This window comes from Gossypium hirsutum, chromosome D03, assembly GCF_007990345.1.
Source record: "Gossypium hirsutum isolate 1008001.06 chromosome D03, Gossypium_hirsutum_v2.1, whole genome shotgun sequence".
NCBI lineage: Eukaryota > Viridiplantae > Streptophyta > Magnoliopsida > Malvales > Malvaceae > Gossypium > Gossypium hirsutum.
Genome location: NC_053439.1, coordinates 27151208 through 27175597, shown reverse-complemented (window position 1 = coordinate 27175597; position 24390 = coordinate 27151208). Strand labels below are relative to the sequence as shown.

Genomic DNA, 24390 nt, shown 5'->3' with positions numbered 1-24390 from the left:
TTTCTTATTTTTCAGTTGTAATTTATTTTTTTTAGATTTTATAAAAAAAATTAAGCAAAGCTTGTGACAAAAAAATATAAAAATTGATCAAGAAATAAAACGTGGATTTTTTCCCAACTACATTGAATGTTTTTTCTTTATATAATGCATATTTTTTTTAAATGTTTTAACTGAAACTAAATAAATATATTAAATAAATTAAATATAAATTATCGTATAATATTAATTTTATCTTTAAATATTAATGAACTGATATCTAAAAATTAATTATTTTTTAAATGATGTTAATATAAATTTTTCCCTCTTATATTATAATATTTAGTATATATAGATTTTGTTTTCTTCTAAATCTGTGCTGTTTAATTAAATATCTTTCTTATGTTAGGAAAGAAAAGCAGAAGATACCTTCACGTTTTCACTAACCATGCCATTGTCTTTATTCACATAATTTTTATTAATTATATAGGTGGTTGCACTAAATTTTATTGTTCTATAAAAGCTGGGCGAAAGTTTTATAGTATTGACCAAGAGGAAAGTGGGATATAATTTATAGAAGAAAAAGAAAAATAGTTCATGGTTAAATTAAATTATTAATTTTCAAAATGATTAAGAGAGAAGACTAGTATTCTTTTTATGACTTTAACATTAAAATAAACAACAGTGGATCCAAGAATTCATCTATAAAAGGAGCAAAACGTCTCAGCATGCATGCAAATCCAACCTTCCCAATCTTTAGAAAGCTCTTCAATATATATATTTGTGCTTTTAATTTGATAGCTTAATTTCTCTTCCTTGACGTATGGCTAACCGTATGCTTGGTCAAGAATGCTTTGATTTGAAAAACAAAGCTATTTCTCATCTTCATGATTTTTTCTTGAATTCTATCAATTCTGATATTTCAGCCATTGATCTTTGTGATGAAATCCCCACAATTGATTACTCTTTGTTGTTTTCCGAGAATCATGATGAACGGGCTAAATCCCTGGAACACCTTGGGAAAGCATGCCAAGAATTTGGTTTCTTTTATGTATGAACCTCCAATACACATACACATACACATACACATACACGCACATGCATATATATATATGTATGTATGTATACACACACATGAATTTGATGGGGTGAATGGAAATTTTAAGCTCTTGAGGACGTAGCATGGTTTCTTAATTATATTGGTTTTTGTTTTTATTTTGTTAATGAAATCTAAAAGGTCTTCTAATTTATTTATTTTCTTTTTCAAGTATAATTTAGATTTTTTATTTTTATTTTTCTTTATTGAAGTTGATAAATGGTGTCGAACAAAGTGTGGTAGAAGGAGCACTGAAGGGTATTTCCGATTTCTTTGAACTAACAAATCAGGAGGAAAGGAGCGAGTAATTAAAGAAGAATCCTATGGATAGGATAAGGTGGGGTTTAAGATCCCATGCCGGAGAAAATAGAGAGTATCTAAAGATAGTAGCACATCCTGAATACCATTGCCCTAGCAAACCGGCTAGCTTTAGGTATATCTAGACTCGATAATTTGTGTATTTATGTAGTTTTTCGTATTTGTTATTCATATTATTCTCATATGTTATTTAAAGTTTACATATATTTATATTTTGACAGAGGTGCCATTGGGGAGTACTTCAAACGGATGCATGAGGTTGAACTTGGTTTAGCTAAAGCAATCTCGAAAATCTTGGGATACGAAGAAACCTACATCGAGAAAGAATTCAAGCTAGAAGCAGGCTTTGACGTGTCTGCCATGAATCTATATCCACCGTCTTTCCAATCCAAAGGTTCCATCGGTGTGCCGGAACATACTGACCCTGGCTTTTTTGTTTCGCTTATACAAGATGTCAATGGTGGCCTTCAAATGCTCACTCATAAAGGAAATTGGGTCACAGATAACATACCTCGAAATGCCATTTTCATCAATCTTGGTGATCATCTTGAGGTATCTATATGTATATATATTGCTAAGGCAAGGATGCATTATCATTTTTACCTGTAAGATATAAAAGTTTATGTTAATTATTGTCTATGATATGTTAACAAATTTTCTTTGGTTTGGTTATTAGATACTGTCCAATGGGAAGTACAAGTCATATACATCAAGTGATCCTAGATAACAACGAAGTGAATAGAATTTCTATGGCTACACTTCATGGACCTTCATTAGACATATTTGTAGCCCCAGCATCAAGGTTCATCGATGAGTCTCACCCACCAGCCTACCGAGGGATGACCTACAAGGAATCCTTGGAGTTGAATGGTTCTGATGAAATTGATGTGCAGTCATCCCTTTCGCTGCTTCGAATTCCATTCTCTCTCTAATTTCATGAGCTCATATACTATTGGCAGTTCATCCTCTATGTGTCGTATATTACTATACACTTTCCGTGTTAATGAAATAAAAATAAATAAAGCACCATGATTATTGTTGTTGTTTAGGTATTTGTGGGAAGGAATTACTTTGTATATGCTTTTCCTAGTTAATTTTAATAATTTGTTGGGTAGAATATCAAGGAGTTTCGAAAAGAAATAATTATGTTGTCAAATTCTACATATATTTTTGGGTAAAATTTTCATCTTTTAGATGTTTTGATTCCTATATATATATAACTAAACATATGGATATTAAGCATGTATAATTTGACAATAATTGTCTTGAGTTTGAGTAACATGGATGATTGGCGGTTCAAAAATTAGTGTTACAAAAAGTAGATGCCGAGCCTAAAAAACATTTAAAATATTATTTCTATAATTTGTTGCACACAATGTATATGAGCCTTTTCAATGTCTATGACATAAAAATAAATAAGATTTATATAATTTTTTCTTAGTTCCTAATTGTTTTGTAGCTGGTAGATGTAGTAGCTGATAACTTTGGTTACACCAGTGCTAACTGACACTTTGCGACCTCAATGGTCTAATAACTATAAACTGCCATGACTGCCACAGTTTTCATGGAAATATTTTTTTATTTTTTCTTTTTATTATTTTAACGCAATATTTAATTCTCTAACAAACAAAAATTCTTAATTAAAGGATTACTAATGAGAAGATTTGCTACCTAATTACAAAATTAATTAATGAAGAAAAAATTAATTAATTAAGATCAGTTATAAACATCCTTCATGCCCTGTTTGTGTTTCTGATATTATTTTTTTAGTGAATATTCTTATATTATCTTTTGAGTTACTGAATAGCTTCATTTTGAAATAAAATCCACATTTGTATGGAAAACGTCGCATGTTGTCTTTATCATTCAAAACTAATCTAATCCGATAATTAAGTAAAGGGGAGAAGATCACTTTGCGGAGTGCATGCATAAAAATAAAATTTCTACTTATCCAACTATTCTTGTTAGCTATTCTTTGGTATATATTGGCTCCAAAGATCATTCGAGAAATAGATTTAAAATATTGACCAACTCTATTATAAAGTTTAGATTTGAGCATGAAGAATTTTCACTTTCATCGACCAAATTTGGTTCAAATTCTTAACTTGTTCAAGGTTGGGAATGTAGGGTGAACAAGATTTTGGAAAAACCTACCAAAGCTGAAATTGCCTCTTCGGTTAGCTCCGCTCCGGTGATTGGTCCATTAGGGAGCTCTAATGGACCTCAATTGGCTTCAATTGAGTCCTTGGGTGGGTTCATATCATTAAACATTAGTGAATTTGTAACGCCCCGAACCCGAGACCGTTACCGGAGTCGAATACGAGGCGTTGACAGACTTTTAAAAATTTTCCAGACACTGCCCAGTCTGAGTACTAGTCGCTTCAAAAATCACATCTTGAGTTTTACAACTGGAAAATCAGTTTTGTGATTTTTCCCCGAAACTAGACTCATGTCCCCACCTATGTATTTTTTTCTAGAATTTTTGATCGGGCCAATTAGTACAGTTTATTAGTCAAAGTCTCCCATGTTACAGGGATCGACTACCCTGACCTTTGCGCATTACAACTTGGATATCTCCTTGTACAGGGCTCCAATACTGATTCCGTTTGTTTCTATGGAAACTAGACTCAGAGAGGAATCCATGAATATATGGTATGACCCCTAATTATCTCTGGTCAATTTATAGTGAATTTCTAAAGGCGGAACAGGGAATCCAGAAACTGTTCTGGCCCCGTTCCACAAAAACCCGAATATCTCTTACTGTACTGTTCATATGATTGTTTCGTTACTTCCATATGAAAGTAGGTTCATCAAGGTTCGATTACATAATTTATTCACTATTTAATTCCACTCCTACGAATTTATGTGATTTTTCAATTCTACACCACTGTTGCTGTCAAAATCTGTTTTCAAGGTAAACTTTACCTATTTTGTGGTTACCATGGACCAACTAGGGCTTTGCCATACATAGGTCCACATGTGATCATATTTAGCCATTCCAATGGCTGATCATTAGCCCAACACTTCCATTTCAAACCATAGTCACATCGTGAAACCATATATATACATACATAAACACAAATGGTCTAATGCCATACTCCACTTCTACAAGCCATTTTCGCATGGCTTTACACACATACATCACAAAAGAACTTAAACAACAGGGGGTAGTCCTATACATGCCATATCCAGAGTTCAACTAAAGAGTACCAAACGAGCTTGATAGTGTAGATGACTTCGACTTCGCTGATCCCGAATCCGATAGCTAACGAACAAAATCTATAAAACAGAGAGCCAAAGCAACCGGGTAAGCATTTTAAGCTTAGTAAGTCTCAAGTACTGAAATCGGCTTTGACTACAGTATTACATTCACATAGCTAACTAAATCACTTTATTAACACATATTCTCATAATCATACTTACTTCACACTTCATCAACATATATACACAAGGTATCAACCTTTCTAAAAGCCGAAAATTCGTTAGCCGATCGCACGAATACTATTTAAAACGAATCGACTTTTCCAATGCACATGCAAACATACCTTATCATTCGGGTTGGTCAAGCATATTTATTAAATTAGTTACAGCACAAAACGCTCACATTCAAACCCAAGTTTCTTCGGTATTTAACCGCATACAGCCGCAAACACATTTGCCTTCGGGTCTTAACCCGGACATATCAACTCGCATAATTGCCTTCGGGTCTTAGCCCGGATATATCATCTCGCATAATTGCCTTCGGGTCATAGCCCGGATATATCAACTCGCATAATTGCCTTCGGGTCTTAGCCCGGATATATCATCTCGCATAATTGCCTTCGGGTCATAGCCCGGATATATCAACTCGCATAATTGCCTTCGGGTCTTAGCCCGGATATATCATCTCGCATAATTGCCTTCGGGTCATAGCCCGGATATATCATCTCGCATAATTGCCTTCGGGTCATAGCCCGGATATATCAACTCGCATAATTGCCTTCGGGTCTTAGCCCGGATATAATCCAATGCTCATGCACACATATATCAATAATCATAACACATCCATATCATTTCTTCGTTACTAAGGCTCAAACACAAAACATTTATTAAACCTTTCAATTTTCGGCTCAGTAGCCACACACAAAGAGCATGATTTCAATTGGCTTTATAAGATAGTCTCTAAGCACATTCGACTATCCGTCTTAGTATGACTATTCATTTCAATATAATTCAAGTAGGTCATTACTCGAAGACTTACCTCAAATGTCGTCGAACGACTTCAACGGCTATTCAATTACTTTTTCCTTCCCTTTATCGGATCTAGTTCCCCTTTGCTCTTGAGCTTAAGTTCAACAAAATTTAAAATAGTCATTAATCGACTATTCAAGTTTTATTTTCAGAATAATATATATATTGATCCGACTTTCACACACATAGATTATAGTAGCTTTATAATAATCAATAAATAATTCATCGGCAAACTTCATTAATGTTTACAACAAAATCACATATTCACTACGAGCTGTTTTCCTGAGCAGTAGTTACTAAATTACTTATAACTGGAGCTACTAAACTCCAAATCACTTGCCGTTAATTTTCCCTGAATATAGACTCGTATATCTTCCATCCATAAAATTTTCAGAATTTTAGGCTTGGCCAATCAATACCAGATTTTTCTTAAAGTTTCCCCTATTTCACTGTTTGACTATTCTGACCACTCTTCACTACGAATCCAATTTCTCACTTTACAGAATTCCAAATGTGTTGTATTTAATCTCATTTGAAACTAGACTCATTAAGGAGTCTAAGCATATAAATTTTATCTTATAATCATTTTTGTACAATTTATAATGATTTTCTAAAAACAGAACAGGGAATCCAGCAGTCATTTTGACTCAGCCCCACAATACTTCAAATATCTCTAGATCGGTAACTCTTTTGTTTCTATAGTTTCTTTTGTAAGAAAATAGACCCTTGAAGCTTTAATGACATAATTCACTCAGCTTCTAATTCAACTCCTACAAATTATGGCGATTTTCGAAAACCACCTTACTACTGCTGTCCCAAGTAGATTATGACCTAATACAACAATTTCATATAGGTTTCTTCTAAGCTAACCATAACCGAACCATTTAGTCAAGCTTAAGGCCGATTCTATTTTGTTCAAATTAAGGTCACACTCCCTTAAAAGAAATTCTAGCCTTCTTAACTTTAATTAGCTACTACCTATTCTTTAAACATTAAATACAATGCAATTAACATTTAAACCTTTATACCGAATTTGCTCACACAATAGTCCTTGACCGAAAGTTCTTAGACTCTAGCTACCCTAATGTCATTCCTTGAAACACATCCGAATATCACGCTCAACACCTCCCATCAACAAGTTAAAATTTCTCAAATTCAATTACTAGTGCTTTTATAAAACATAAACAAAAATACATTAAACATTATTTCCCCAAGAATCAATAGCATAACCGAATACATATATTTTTCTTTCTCCCTAAATTAGATTCGGCAATCCCATAAACCATATTAACCTTAACTTTCAAGCTAAAACAATTAACAATTTAACACATCCAACCTAACTATCCATCTAATGTCATCAAAACTTCTACTAAAAATTTTAAGCTCCTAGGCCGAAATTCAACCCTCATAAATAACCTAATTTCAATCCAAGATTCAAGTAAAATTTAAACCAATCCTCCAAGTTATGCATACATTTTCAAGAGTGGCATAAAACATACCTTTTTGTATCAAAACACCTTAGCCGAAATTCAACAAGAGTTTTTCTTCTTTCTTCCTTCTAGTTTCGGCAATGGAGAAGTAAAGATGAAACACTTTGGTTTCTCCTCCCACTTCTCATTATATTATTTCCTTTAATTCAATTATTAAATCATTTGTTAATACAAAATTATTTTAATTTTTGAATTAGTGGAGCATATTCTTTCCTTGGCCGGCCACCATGTTTATCATGGGTAAATTGACATGCAAAACCACTCCTTTCAATGCATGTACTATTAGACCATTGTAAAATTAACCTCTCACTTTCCAACAAAGTTTCATATAAGTCCATATTAATAAATTCACATAAAGATGATCAAATTAATGCATGAAACTTTCACACATGCATTTACTCACATCATAAACACAGAATATAACTTTTAATTATTTATAAGACTCGGTTTAGCAGTCCCGAAACCACTTCCCGACTAGGGTCAGTTTTGGGCTGTCACAACTCTCCCCCACTTAAGAAATTTTCGTCCCCGAAAATCTTACCGGTGAATAGGTTTGGGTATCGTTCTTTCATCGAGCTCTCAGTTTCCCAAGTAGCTTCCTCGATCCCGTGTTTGAGCCATAACCCCTTAACTAACGGAACCCTTCTGTTTCGCAACTCTTTCACTTCACGAGCTAGGATACGAATCGGTTCTTCTTCATAACTCAAGTCAGATTGAATTTCAACTTTCGAGGGATTAATCACATGTGACGGATCGGATCTATAACGTCGAAGCATCGAAACATGAAAAACATTGTGAATCCTTTCAAGTTCAGGGGGTAAAATCAATCTATATGCCACTGAACCAATTCTTTCGGATATTTCATACGGCCCAATGAATCTTGGGCTCAACTTGCCCTTACGGCCGAACCTGAGTATCTTTTTCCAAGGTGAAACCTTAAGGAACACTTTGTCTCCCACCTGATACTCGATGTCTTTTCGTTTCAAATCTGCGTACGACTTCTGACGATCCGTGGCTACTTTCAGACTTTCACGGATTACCTTTACTTTCTGTTCAGCATCTTTAATCAAATCAACTCCGAAAATTTTACTTTCACCGAGCTCGGTCCAAAACAATGGTGTACGGCATTTACGACCGTACAAAGCCTCGTAGGGTGCCATCTTAATACTTGATTGAAAACTATTGTTGTAAGCGAATTCAATCAAAGGTAAGTACCGTTCCCATGAACTACTGAACTCGAGGATGCAACATCTCAACATATCCTCAAGTATCTGAATTATCCGCTCGGATTGACCATCTGTTTGTGGATGAAAAGCGGTGCTAAAATGCAGCTTGGTACCCAAAGCTTCTTGCAATTTCTTCCAAAATCGCGAGGTGAATCTCGGATCTCTATCCGACACAATAGAAATCGGTACCCCGTGTAATCTCACAATCTGAGAAACATACAATTCAGCTAGTTTATCCAATGAAAAATCCGTACGCACGGGGATAAAGTGAGCCGACTTAGTTAGTCTATCGACAACAACCCATATCGCATCCTTCTTACTTGCTGACAAAGGCAGTCCGGACACAAAGTCCATTGTGACTCGATTCCATTTCCACTCGGGTATCATGATCGGCTGGAGTAATCCTGAAGGCACTTGATGTTCCGCTTTCACTTGTTGACATATTAAACATCTCGAAACAAAGTCGGAGATGTCCCGTTTCATACCATGCCACCAAAATCGACGTTTCAAATCGTTGTACATTTTCGTACTCCCCGGGTGAATTGACATTCGGCTACAATGGGCTTCGTTCAGAATCATCGAAATGAGTTCCGAATTCCTTGGAACACACAAATGATTTCTGAACCTCAAACAATCATCGTCATCAATTTGAAACTCTGATCCCTCGTTCGGAAAACACTTAGCCCGTTTTGTAACCAATTCATCGTCGACTTTCTGAGCTTCACGAATTTGGTGAGTCAATAATGGTTTAGCTTTTAATTCAGCTACTAACACATTGTCTGGTAGAACAGACAAATGCACGTTCATCGCTCGTAAAGCAAACAATGACTTCCGGCTTAAGGCGTCCGCAACCACGTTAGCCTTTCCCGGGTGGTAATCAATGACAAGCTCGTAATCTTTCAACAACTCAAGCCAACGTCTTTGTCGCAGATTCAAGTCTCGTTGAGTCATCAAATATTTGAGACTTTTGTGGTCCGAAAATACATGGCACTTCTCACCAAACAGATAATGTCGCCATATTTTTAAAGCAAATACGATGGCAGCTAGTTCGAGATCATGGGTCGGATAATTCCTCTCGTGTGGCTTCAATTGTCTCGACGCATAGGCCACGACTCGACCTTCTTGCATCAATACGCAACCCAACCCAAGTAGGGATGCGTCACTATAAATGACAAACTCTTTACCTGATTCGGGTTGCACCAAAATTGGAGCTTCAGTCAAATGAGTTTTCAGTTGGTCGAAACTTTTCTGACATTTCTCCGTCCACTCGAACCTAACATCCTTTTGAAGTAGCTTCGTCATTGGTGTGGCTATCATCGAGAAACCCTTCACAAATATATCAATAATCATAACACATCCATATCATTTCTTCGTTACTAAGGCTCAAACACAAAACATTTATTAAACCTTTCAATTTTCGGCTCAGTAGCCACACACAAAGAGCATGATTTCAATTGGCTTTATAAGATAGTCTCTAAGCACATTCGACTATCCGTCTTAGTATGACTATTCATTTCAATATAATTCAAGTAGGTCATTACTCGAAGACTTACCTCAAATGTCGTCGAACGACTTCAACGGCTATTCAATTACTTTTTCCTTCCCTTTATCGGATCTAGTTCCCCTTTGCTCTTGAGCTTAAGTTCAACAAAATTTAAAATAGTCATTAATCGACTATTCAAGTTTTATTTTCAGAATAATATATATATTGATCCGACTTTCACACACATAGATTATAGTAGCTTTATAATAATCAATAAATAATTCATCGGCAAACTTTCATTAATGTTTACAACAAAATCACATATTCACTACGAACCGATCCAAATATGGTCTGAAGATCCGATTCATCAAATCCATAAATACTGCCGGGGCATTAGTGAGCCCAAACGGCATCACTAAGAATTTGTAGTGACCGTACCTCGTTCTGAAAGCAGTTTTGGGTACGTCTGAATCTCGAATCCGCAACTGATAATAACCCGATCTCAAATCTATTTTTGAGAACACTAAGGCCCCCTTTAGTTGATCAAACAAATCATCGATATGCGGTAATGGATATTTATTCTTTATCGTCACTTTATTCAGTTGACGATAGTCAATGCACAACCTCATGGTTCCGTCCTTCTTTTTCACGAACAATACTGGTGCACCCCAAGGTGAGAAACTTGGCCGAGCGAAACCTCTATCCGTCAATTCTTGCAGCTGAGCTTTCAACTCTTTTAACTCAGTTGGTGCCATACGATACGGAGCTATCGAAATCGGTGTGTCCCAGGTACAAGCTCAATACCAAACTCTATATCCCGAGCAGGTGGTAAACCCGGCAATTCTTCAGGAAAAACATCCGGGTATTCACAAACCACCAGCACAGATTCAGGTTTCCTTTCTAGTTCTTGGTCATCCAGTACATACGCAAGGTATGCTTCGCACCCTTTTCTTACATATTTCTGGGCCAACATTGAGGATATTACAGCTGGCAACCCATCCAAGTCCGTAGACTCAACTCGGATTACTTCGTTATTTGCACACCTCAAATCAATAGTCTTGCTTTTGCAATTCACAACCGCATCATGCACGGTCAACCAATCCAACCCAAGGATAACATCAAATTCATCAAACGGCAAAAGCATCAAGTCCGCTGGAAAACAGGAACCTCGAATTGCTAGGGGACATTTCTTACACACTTTGTCGACAAGCACGTAACGACCCAAGGGATTTGACACCCGAATTACAAACTCAGTAGACTCAATAGGTAAAGTCTTACTGGATGCTAAGGTTTCACATATGTAAGAATGAGTAGAACCGGGGTCAATCAAAGCAATTACATTAGTATCAAAGAGAGTAAAAGTACCGGTAATAACATCAGGCGAAGAAGCATCCTCGCGGGCACGTATAGCATATGCTCTAGCAGGTGCACGAGCCTCGGATCTGGTCGTAGCATCTCTAGATCCTCTCTGACCACCACTAGCATTGCCCATATTTCTAGATGGTCTACCTCGAGCAGTGGTAGCACCCGGTTTCCCACTCTGATTTACATTCTGTTCGGACAGCCTCGGGCAATCTTTAATGAAGTGGTCCACTGATCCGCACTTGTAACAGGAGCGGTCATGGAATCTACAACTCCCCAAATGCCATTTACCGCAATGTCGACATTCCGTTCGGCCTCGACGTTCATTCCCAACACTGGCGACTGAAGTGCCTCGTGTGCCCACAGGGGGTCGATCACGATCTCGTCTAAAAAGGCCCGAAGTGCTTTTAGACCGGCCCACAACATCTCGAAATTTCTTCGATGCCTGTTGAAGAGACTTTCCCGAGGATCTTTTACGAAACTCCCCGGTTCCCACATCAACTTTTTGTTTTTCCTTTCTAAGCTCTTCGGCTTTACAAGCTCGCTCGACAAGTACTACGAACTCTCGTATTTCAAGAATGCCAACGAACATTTTTATATCTTCATTCAGCCCATCTTCGAAGCGTTTACACATGACAGCCTCGGACGAAACACATTCCCGAGCGTATCTACTAAGTCTAACAAATTTTCGCTCGTAATCAGTAACTGACATAGAACCTTGCTTAAGCTCGAGAAATTCCTTCCGTTTTTGATCAACAAATCTCTGACTGATATACTTTTTCCGAAACTCAGTTTGGAAAAACTCCCAAGTTACTTGCTCCCGGGGCACGACAGAAGTCAGAGTACTCCACCAATAGTAGGCTGAATCACGTAGCAAGGAGATAGCACACTTTAGGCATTCATCGGGTGTACAAGATAGCTCATCGAGTACCCGGATAGTGTTGTCCAACCAAAATTCAGCTTGCTCGGCATCGTCGCTATCCGTAGCTTTAAATTCAGTAGCCCCATGTTTTCGGATTCTATCAACTGGGGGCTTATTTGACCTTATTTGGTCAGTTACTGGAGGTATTGTAGGTGCGGGGGTGGTGTTTGTCGGGAATGGAGGTTGTGGAACAGCCGTGTTAGTTCGAATGTATTGGTTGAACCAATCATTCATCACGCTATAGAAAGCTTGTCTAGCTTCATCATTCGGGTTACTCGCATTAGGTTGAGAGTCCACCAGCGCTGTCCCTTGTGCGGGAGCAGGCGCTACACTCTCAAGATCATCAGCTACCGCTCGGTCGGGATTGGGATCCATTACTATAAATAAACACATTTGCAAATGTCAGAAATCACCACACTATCAATTAATCACATAAAATGGCATGTATAGCTAGACCCCAACACATTACGGTAGTCCTAGAATCGACTAAACCGTAGCTCTGATACCAATCAATTGTAACGCCCCGAACCCGAGACCGTTACCGGAGTCGAATACGAGGCGTTGACAGACTTTTAAAAATTTTCCAGACACTGCCCAGTCTGAGTACTAGTCGCTTCAAAAATCAGATCTTGAGTTTTACAACTCGAAAATCAGTTTTGTGATTTTTCCCCAAAACTAGACTCATGTCCCCATCTATGTATTTTTTTCTAGAATTTTTGGTCGGGCCAATTAGTACAGTTTATTAGTCAAAGTCTCCCATGTTACAGGGATCGACTACCCTGACCTTTGCGCATTACAACTTGGATATCTCCTTGTACAGGGCTCCAATACTGATGCCGTTTGTTTCTATGGAAACTAGACTCAGAGAGGAATCCATGCATATATGGTATGACCCCTAATTATATCTGGTCAATTTATAGTGAATTTCTAAAGGCGGAACAGGGAATCCAGAAACTGTTCTGGCCCCGTTCCACAAGAACCCGAATATCTCTTACTGTACTGTTCATATGATTGTTTCGTTACTTCCATATGAAAGTAGGTTCATCAAGGTTCGATTAAATAATTTATTCACTATTTAATTCCACTCCTACGAATTTATGTGATTTTTCAATTCTACACCACTGTTGCTGTCAAAATCTGTTTTCAAGGTAAACTTTACCTATTTTGTGGTTACCATGTACCAACTAGGGCTTTGCCATACATAGGTCCACATGTGATCATATTTAGCCATTCCAATGGCTGATCATTAGCCCAACACTTCCATTTCAAACCATAGTCACATCGTGAAACCATATATATACATACATAAACACAAATGGTCTAATGCCATACTCCACTTCTACAAGCCATTTTCGCATGGCTTTACACACATACATCACAAAAGAACTTAAACAACAGGGGGTAGTCCTATACATGCCATATCCAGAGTTCAACTAAAGAGTACCAAACGAGCTTGATAGTGTAGATGACTTCGACTTCGCTGATCCCGAATCCGATAGCTAACGAACAAAATCTATAAAACAGAGAGCCAAAGCAACCGGGTAAGCATTTTAAGCTTAGTAAGTCTCAAGTACTGAAATCGGCTTTGACTACAGTATTACATTCACATAGCTAACTAAATCACTTTATTAACACATATTCTCATAATCATACTTACTTCACACTTCATCAACATATATACACAAGGTATCAACCTTTCTAAAAGCCGAAAATTCGTTAGCCGATCGCACGAATACTATTTAAAACGAATCGACTTTTCCAATGCACATGCAAACATACCTTATCATTCGGGTTGGTCAAGCATATTTATTAAATTAGTTACAGCACAAAACGCTCACATTCAAACCCAAGTTTCTTCGGTATTTAACCGCATACAGCCGCAAACACATTTGCCTTCGGGTCTTAACCCGGATATATCATCTCGCATAATTGCCTTCGGGTCATAGCCCGGATATATCATCTCGCATAATTGCCTTCGGGTCATAGCCCGGATATATCATCTCGCATAATTGCCTTCGGGCCATAGCCCGGATATATCAACTCGCATAATTGCCTTCGGGTCTTAGCCCGGATATAATCCAATGCTCATGCACACATATATCAATAATCATAACACATCCATATCATTTCTTCGTTACTAAGGCTCAAACACAAAACATTTATTAAAACTTTCAATTTTCGGCTCAGTAGCCACACACAAAGAGCATGATTTCAATTGGCTTTATAAGATAGTCTCTAAGCACATTCGACTATCCGTCTTAGTATGACTATTCATTTCAATATAATTCAAGTAGGTCATTACTCGAAGACTTACCTCAAATGTCGTCGAACGACTTCAACGGCTATTCAATTACTTTTTCCTTCCCTTTATCGGATCTAGTTCCCCTTTGCTCTTGAGCTTAAGTTCAACAAAATTTAAAATAGTCATTAATCGACTATTCAAGTTTTATTTTCAGAATAATATATATATTGATCCGACTTTCACACACATAGATTATAGTAGCTTTATAATAATCAATAAATAATTCATCGGCAAACTTTCATTAATGTTTACAACAAAATCACATATTCACTACGAGCTGTTTTCCTGAGCAGTAGTTACTAAATTACTTATAACTGGAGCTACTAAACTCCAAATCACTTGCCGTTAATTTTCCCTGAATATAGACTCGTATATCTTCCATCCATAAAATTTTCAGAATTTTAGGCTTGGCCAATCAATACCAGATTTTTCTTAAAGTTTCCCCTATTTCACTGTTTGACTATTCTGACCACTCTTCACTACGAATCCAATTTCTCACTTTACAGAATTCCAAATGTGTTGTATTTAATCTCATTTGAAACTAGACTCATTAAGGAGTCTAAGCATATAAATTTTATCTTATAATCATTTTTGTACAATTTATAATGATTTTCTAAAAACAGAACAGGGAATCCAGCAGTCATTTTGACTCAGCCCCACAATACTTCAAATATCTCTAGATCGGTAACTCTTTTGTTTCTATAGTTTCTTTTGTAAGAAAATAGACCCTTGAAGCTTTAATGACATAATTCACTCAGCTTCTAATTCAACTCCTACAAATTATGGCGATTTTCGAAAACCACCTTACTACTGCTGTCCCAAGTAGATTATGACCTAATACAACAATTTCATATAGGTTTCTTCTAAGCTAACCATAACCGAACCATTTAGTCAAGCTTAAGGCCGATTCTATTTTGTTCAAATTAAGGTCACACTCCCTTAAAAGAAATTCTAGCCTTCTTAACTTTAATTAGCTACTACCTATTCTTTAAACATTAAATACAATGCAATTAACATTTAAACCTTTATACCGAATTTGCTCACACAATAGTCCTTGACCGAAAGTTCTTAGACTCTAGCTACCCTAATGTCATTCCTTGAAACACATCCGAATATCACGTTCAACACCTCCCATCAACAAGTTAAAATTTCTCAAATTCAATTACTAGTGCTTTTATAAAACATAAACAAAAATACATTAAACATTATTTCCCCAAGAATCAATAGCATAACCGAATACATATATTTTTCTTTCTCCCTAAATTAGATTCGGCAATCCCATAAACCATATTAACCTTAACTTTCAAGCTAAAACAATTAACAATTTAACACATCCAACCTAACTATCCATCTAATGTCATCAAAACTTCTACTAAAAATTTTAAGCTCCTAGGCCGAAATTCAACCCTCATAAATAACCTAATTTCAATCCAAGATTCAAGTAAAATTTAAACCAATCCTCCAAGTTATGCATACATTTTCAAGAGTGGCATAAAACATACCTTTTTGTATCAAAACACCTTAGCCGAAATTCAACAAGAGTTTTTCTTCTTTCTTCCTTCTAGTTTCGGCAATGGAGAAGTAAAGATGAAACACTTTGGTTTCTCCTCCCACTTCTCATTATATTATTTCCTTTAATTCAATTATTAAATCATTTGTTAATACAAAATTATTTTAATTTTTGAATTAGTGGAGCATATTCTTTCCTTGGCCGGCCACCATGTTTATCATGGGTAAATTGACATGCAAAACCACTCCTTTCAATGCATGTACTATTAGACCATTGTAAAATTAACCTCTCACTTTCCAACAAAGTTTCATATAAGTCCATATTAATAAATTCACATAAAGATGATCAAATTAATGCATGAAACTTTCACACATGCATTTACTCACATCATAAACACAGAATATAACTTTTAATTATTTATAAGACTCGGTTTAGCAGTCCCGAAACCACTTCCCGACTAGGGTCAGTTTTGGGCTGTCACAGAATTTATCCTTGAGTTCCTAACTTCAATTCCATTCCGATGAAAATAATTTAATTTTTTTTAACAAAAACCCCTTGTTTTAATATGTGAGTCATCCAAGCCTAGCTAACCTAGGTATAAATATTAAATTTTCACTAATAATCAGCCTTTAATCCTCCTCCTCATTTCCCTAGTTGTTCCTCTCCTCCGCTCATTCTCTTTGATTTTAATTTTTTTTTCCTTTCCTCCATTGTTATCGTCGCCTACACCTAGTTTTACCGTCTATTTCTTTTTTTTTTCTTCTTGCAACAAGATTTGATAACATATACTCCACCATATTTCTATCATTTTTCCTCATTAAAACCAACCCCAAATATGAAATCTTGAACTCCAACATCGATCCCGAACATTGCCAAGAAAGTGTTATTGCCGTTCTCTCGACTAGCTTGGCTAAGGTCTCTTTCCTCTTCAATTTCTTTTTTTCTTCAATTAAAAACCAAAATTTCCATATCTAGAATTTTATGGGTTTTAAATAATTTCAAATGTATTTTTCTAGATTTTAATGAGATCTCAAACTATTTTAAAATTCAGCCCTAATTTCGGCAACCATGGGTGATGATGCGTGATCTTATGCGCAAGAAAGGGGGTTATTTTGTTTCTTTGTTCTTGCTTATATTTTTCCAGCTTTAATTTGAGTTATTGAACCCTCCTAATAATCTTTTAAACCTATTTCAATTAGGAAAAAACATTTTTGATCATTTGACCATTCAAAACCCAAAAATCGTGAAGCGTAAGTGGAATTAAGGGTAACTAGTTTGTTATTTCAGCATAGTTGTTGGGTAAATGTTATGAATTGATTAAATGAAGGAAATTAATAATTAATTAGCTAGTGATTTTTTAGTATATTATTGAATTAGGTGCTGACCCAAACTCCCCAAATCATCTGTAAAGGTGAAGAATGATTGTACGTACGGTTTGCATCGATACAATGTAACAAATCTAACTAGTTTGGATTCATAAAATAGTTATAATTTCAACGATTGGTTTGAACTAATAAATGGGTGTTTGGGGGCTGGTTTAGTTTTAAATTTATTGAATTTACACTGAATTTTGGTTTAGGTTCGTTTAAGGAATTATTAAGGAAAATTAGAAGATTTGTTAGTGTGCTACGAGGAAGGGAAAAATAAGGTGTGGGTCCTAAACTCATAAAATTGTTTGAAAATGTTAAATATCATGTTATATTTGATAAATTATCTTGCTGATTGGATTGACTTAATAGCCAAATTATTGATTTTGTGAGTGGCTGAACCAGGTATGTTTCAAGCCTTAAAAGACTGACATGTTTGCAAAATTGCTAGTTTGATAGTATGAATGTTTGATTGAGTTTGTAATTGTATATTTAAGTTATGAGATATGAGAATGTTTGACTAAATGATACAATGTGTTGAGATATTAAGCTTATGTATAATTTAAATGCATGAGATATTTGTTATATTGTGTATTGAAAAGGGTGTTATATATGCACAATGAAAATCGGCATTGTATGTGAAATTGAACGATATTGATTGATACCAACACAATGGTAATTTGAAAGATTGGAACACTGTTTCCATTTACTGAAAGTATGTGATTATTAAGGACATGCTGAGCATGTCAAATGAATGTGAAAAGTATTAAGATATGATTATGTATGAGATTGTGTGACATATTGCATATGCATTGGGTTGGGATTTTGTGGTTGACGGAGGAGTTTCGTGGAGTACCAACGGCATATTAAGTCCGCATTATTCGTAGTCAGTGCATTGTACCTGGAGTACCGAGGGGAATGGCGATTTATCACTTTTTTACTGGCAGCTTGTCTACAATTTTACTGGCAAATTTTTTTTCATATTGTTATCGGTGGTTTTAACCACAATGAGCCTAAACCCATAATGTTTTGGAGTTTGGATGATGGGTTTTGGGGAACTCGTGGTGTGTAGCAGATGGTATGGGTAGGAACCTTTTTGCATTGCATCATGTGCACTACATATTTGAATGTTATTAATTTATGCTACTATTGTATTTTTTTGTATTGAATGGTGTCGAAATTAATGATTGTTACTCAAATGAATAATGACCCATGCTCATACACCGTTTGACATCGATATTGATAAAGGCTATGTAATGATATGAAGTTCTGGTGATAGTTATGTATTCTTCTCTTAGTGCTAATATGTTTCACTGTATTTGATGTTTTTGTCTGTTGAAATAATTGTTTAACTCACATTGAGCTTTTTATAAGCTCACCCCCCAATAGTGTTTAACTTATTAGGTAAACCTTGAAATTAGGACCGGACTCGACATTCAGAGAATCACTTTGGACCTCGGATTATTTTTCTTAATAAGTATTATTAACTCTTTATTGGTTTTGGTTTGTAATTTTTTATTATTTCTTGTCTATGGCTTTGTAACTTTTCTTTTGGGGATTCTTTCATGCATGGATTACTCAAGCATAATAATCGAATAATGCATGATATCGGGCTTAAGTAAAATTTAATATCGTTCCCTAGTTTCTGATACATTGCAAAGGAACCACTTTTGAAAAAAATAAATCAGTAAGGCAACTAATTTTCCAAAATGACTTGAAAAATGGTTTTCCCCTACATTAGTTTAACATTGAGTTCGTGTTAAAGAAGAGCAACAAGCAAACAATGTTTCTAAAACAACACTATCAACAATAAAATGAATCCTAAGTATACACAACCTAATAAATGAATGCTTTTAAGCTAAATCAAAGTACAACTATGGTTTTCATTAAAATGAATTTATTTTAGGTCTTCAAAAGTACTGTAAGTTAGCTTAGCTATTTCGGTGGCTAATGCAGCCTTCTCAATCTAGCCATAACATGTAGGTCGGGTTTTAAAGGTTACAATACAAAGCCAACCCAATAGTTTGGTCAAATCTGAAGCATCATTGTGGTTGCCAAAGTGACTTGCTCGATCAATCATTCAACTAAAATACATTAAAACATAAAAATTAAGCATACAAACAATAGATAATTTATCATAATCATGCTTATAACAAACTTAAAGTCATCAAATACATCTCCTTCAAAAAACAGAACAAATAACCAATAAAAGTGACAAACTACTTCAATGGAACTAAGTCAAGGCTAAACTCAACGACAACGTCTTTACAAAATACAGGTTATAGAGACTTTGAGACGATATTGCTTAATCATGAACTATTTGATTTGACTATTACTTGTGCACGGAATTAAAAACTCAAATGTTGAGCTTTTTACAGCTTAATGATGATCTCCAAATTCTATCATTACTATATATTAAAGATAATTAAATAGCATTGAAAATCATATCCAACAATTCGATCTTAGCAAAAATAAACCCATAAAACAATTTTTATAACAACATTATCTACAACATGTTTAGTCATTTCAAATTAAATAAGAAAATTTTTTAAAACATTTTCATATCAATATAAAAATAAAATTGAATGATTTTCCACAATACGTCAAGATAATTCACACTTTTCATAAGAAATGAAAATTTGTCAATTTTCATGAATCATAAATAAATAAAATCACATTTTACAATTAGCCCAAGCAACAAAAGATAGAAAAACATTTAGATACGCATATGTCCAACTGAACACCAAATGATCAATGAGAATGATGCAAATGCTAACAATGACAATCCTCTGCTACGCAATAAATGCCACTTAATCAATGACAAACCAAACACCAAACGTTCAAAGCACAACAATGAAAATAGTTCTGGACACTCAAGGCGGTCCATACATGGAACAATAAGCAATGCTGGAGAATCCTGCACTTTATGGCATGCTGACTAATTCTAAAGAATTTCAATAAAGCATCATTTAATCATTTAAGAAAAACAACACCAAATGAATTACTAATCAAAATAAGTTTAGAATGCAAAGAATCACAAAATAATTTTAAGATATCAAGCAATTAAATTCACCACAATATAAGGCAATGAAAATTCAGATATCACAAACCAAATTTTTAAGTGTTCGTTGCTTAGAAAAATCAATCCACAATGATCTTCATTTTCAACAATGCACATGACTCTTTTGACTTCAATAGAAAAACATACAAATTCATTGAAAATAATTTAAAATTATCAATTCCATGGTGATTAGTGTCATTTTAATCTTAAACATATTTCAATTATTCAAAGTCAAATTAATTTCTAATTTAATCTGATTTTAAATAAGACTTAACTCACTTAGGCTCTAATTATTCAAGATAAAAAATATAAATTGTTAAAAAATATGAAACTAGAAATTAAGTGCTAAGGGAGTGCCCACTCCTTAGCCACAAAAACTGTGTAAAGACGGTTTCCTCATTTAAGATAAATGAAAAATTTATTGAATGATATTTATGGGTTGCGTTAAGTATATGGATGATATCTAGCCCATAAATGAAGATCATGTTACTTAGGGAAACATATTTTGGAGATTGAATCAAATCAGATGACCCCATCTAATCCATTAGATCATGGATATTGGATTGGATTGAAACTCTAATTGCTTAAGGGCCAAGAGTCCATGTTTACATTACTTTTTAGTATTATATTGTATTCAATATATCTTATTGTTGTTTTAGTGGGATTGTGATAGATATTCTTATGTTAACAAGTCTCAAAATAGTTTTGGCAAGTTTAAAGTTTTCGCGACTAGCAGTAAAAAGTTTGTCTAGCGTAGTGTATTTCGCCCAAATGATGGTTTTGGCGTATACGTGTAGGTGTATAGAAAGTACCACTTTAGTTAGTAAGAATTTAATTTCATGATATTTTGTTATATTAAGGAGACATTTGTGTTAAAGGAAATATGAGAAATATGGGATGGATATTCGCCAAAGTTTTAGTACGCCTTGTTTGTATAGAATACTCTGCTGGTTAGATGTAATCTGGTTAGAAACCAACTGTATAAGTTAGCTTGATAATTTTGATAAAGGGAACTAATTTATATTTTTCTTAGAAACTATAGGCCAACTAGAAGGGAAGTTTTGATACATATGACACTTGTTAAATTCCACTAAGCAAGATGATTCATATTTATATGTAGGAGTTTGTTTTGAAAAGGGGTTCTTCTTCCTCTTCCTCAATTGGTATATACCGAAACCTTCCTTAAGTCTAAATGTATCATACATCAATGATCTAGAGGCAATGGTTCTTTTACGATAAGTAGTTACTTCGCATCAGGGTAAGTATTTCAACTCTGCATGTTAAGTACTGAAGGAGTAAATATCTATTTGGTATTTGAACAATGAGACTTTAACTATAAGATTTTTGCATGCGATTGTTAGAAATTGAAATGACAAGTAATTTGTATGTACAATAGTGTTAAAGGTGAAATTCTGTTTCTAAGTAGTGATTGCTTGTGGCTCATTATGGATATCTCGATTTGGAGCTATGAACTATAGCAGGTGAGAATCAGGTGAGTTCTATGCTAACTCCTGCATGTATACTGTTTGTATCGAGAGATACCTGTTGGAAATTGACAAACTATGAATATGAAACTATGTAAAATATAGTATGTAATGGATAGTGAATCTGATAATGTCAAAGTATGTGAAGATTGGTGTACAAGTATTAAAACATTGAATTTTGGCTGAGTATGTATATTTCTGAAATGCATGTTATGAAATGTGTGTTCTAAATGGGTGTATGTTAGTGAAGTAAAATATTTAATTTAGATCCTATCAATGCATGAAGAGTTTGTGTATGTTCATCGCGGTTGTTTCTGATGGAGCCCTTCGGGACTAAAAACACAAACTCTAATATAAAATCTGAAGGAAAAGTCCATGACCATGGCACCCTATAAAAAAAATGAAGTAATGGTGATTACCTAATGGGGATTCTCTACGTGTCCCAGGTCGATGATGGGAAAACCACACGTAATATGAGTTTAGACAAATCTATATGGTAAACACAACAGCTAAATAACTTCATTTGTGACGTACTTTGAAAGAACTACCATTGTTGCAAAATTGTAAAGGAATGTTTGTTGGTGTGATCTAAAAGAGGTACCTTCGTGGCTTATTCTAAGGTATTTCTTGTATAGAGGGTTTTGTATGAAACAATTTCACATTTTCAGTATGGCATTTAAGTATGACCAGTGAAATTAGAATAGTATTATATCTACTAGATTCCAGTTAAGTATGGAAAAAGTAAGTAGCAATTGAAGGTAAAGGTTTGAGGATATTTAGAAAGGTATAATGGAATTTCAAGATAAAGATGTCCTAAACTAATGTTCAAATCTATATGTTTCAATAGTATATCTGCCTCCTTTTGTTGTGCACGTTCATGACTTGGGATTGTGCTATTGATTATGGTTTAAGTTTGCAAATGAAATGACCTAATGGTTGCATTGGTCATTGTAATGAAATTTGAGTGGATATATGAATATTAAGATTAGAATATACGAACGAAGAACTGCAATCATCGATGAGAAGTAGAAATGGGTTCAAAGTAAAGTTTGATACCTAGTGTTTACAAAAAGATTAGAATTTGGGAAGTATTCGCCAGAAGTAAGACAGATGTCAAAGAATAGTAAGATACACATCATGAATCATCAGCTATCCTGCGCATGTATCAACTACGGTAAATGGTGTTCTTCATAATAAGTTCTTACAAAATTATCTCTGTGTATATTTGTTCTAGGTTAGTATGTTGAGAGATTGTTACAGGAGGGACGATGTAGGGACTATGCCTAGGAAGTGGAGTATCAGTTTATGATGCATACATAACCAAGCCTGGTGGCATTTTAACAATCAGTAGTACTATATAGAATACTATAATTAGGATCTGTAACACCCCACACAGTGAAGCCTTAGTGTCTGGATATTGTTTAGGAAAATAAGACGGATGAGATAAGTTTCAAATATGTACAGTTTTAGAACTAAATCATGAAAACCCTTTGAGCATGCTTGTGTTGCCTTGTTGTTGGTGAGCAATATGTTGGCACATAGTGGTCAAGAAGTGTGTCTTGTTAGGAAGGATTCACCCAAAAGCTTTGATGGCACATAGAGTAGGCAGAATCCATTATAGATAAGGGAAACGATCTTTATGTCGTGAGTTTACGTCAACAGTGTAGAATATCTTACAAGGTTGGCTTTGTGCTAGTCATTATGGAAGGAAAAATAGTTAGGAACTAATCAAATGAGAGTTAAAATAGTTAAAGACCAAATATAGGTACTCAATTTTCTTCAAAACTATAGATTTGGACAAGACCACCCAATGAATGATGTGACATCAAACAAGTTTCAATAAAACTCAGGTTGAGTTAAGTGTTTAAGATAGTTTAAGAAGAAAATATATTCTCTCTTTCTTTTCTTTAGCCACAAGCATTCCACTCCTTTAAGCTAAGTCTGAGACTATGATGTTTGAACAAGATTTCCTTAAAAGTAGGGTAATGACTAGTATTTAAGTGAGCTCAGAACTTAATAAGTACACTAATTATTACTTCAAAGGATGAAGTGCTATCTGCCCCACTGATGCTCTTAGCGTGTTAAATGGGAGTGGAACCAATATTGGACTATGGTGAGAAACTAACTTCGAAAGGAATAAGTCTTTAAGAAAAAGAAGTATGATAAGGTATTAAGGAAACTTGGATAGTAAGGTCGTCACCAAGAAGGCATGACGCGCCAAGTTTGATTAGTTAACATACCAACTACGCCTTTACGAAAGGACTAAGGACAAACTGTGGATTAAGGCCTAAGGGTATGTTGTGTAAATATATGTATTCACATACATGTCTCTTTACAGCTGTTAAGCATTTATTTGGTGGATTGTAAGGACTAGGACACATGTCAAATATCCATAGGAACAAAGGTAAAATATCAAGGTATCTTGAGGAAGAAATGGGGGACATTTCTCTTTCTTTTTCAAGAAGTAATATTTTTTCATAAAAGGGGAGAAACGAAGAGAAATGCTCTAATTCTCCAAGTTGAGTTGAAGATATGAATCTAGGCTTTGAGATACTCCTTCTTA

At 35.0% G+C, this 24390-nt stretch overlaps 1 protein-coding gene across 1 annotated transcript; it reads left to right on the top strand.

Annotated features, from left to right (window-relative positions):
* The first annotated feature begins 739 nt into the window (after positions 1-739).
* LOC107950046 (2-oxoglutarate-dependent dioxygenase 19) lies at positions 740-2322 on the top strand. Its single transcript, XM_016884794.2, has 4 exons — positions 740-1027; positions 1285-1505; positions 1612-1995; positions 2067-2322. Exons 2-4 carry the CDS (start codon positions 1396-1398, stop codon positions 2320-2322), a joined length of 750 nt encoding a protein of 249 aa, XP_016740283.1. The 5' UTR covers positions 740-1027; positions 1285-1395.
* The last annotated feature ends 22068 nt before the right edge of the window (positions 2323-24390 follow it).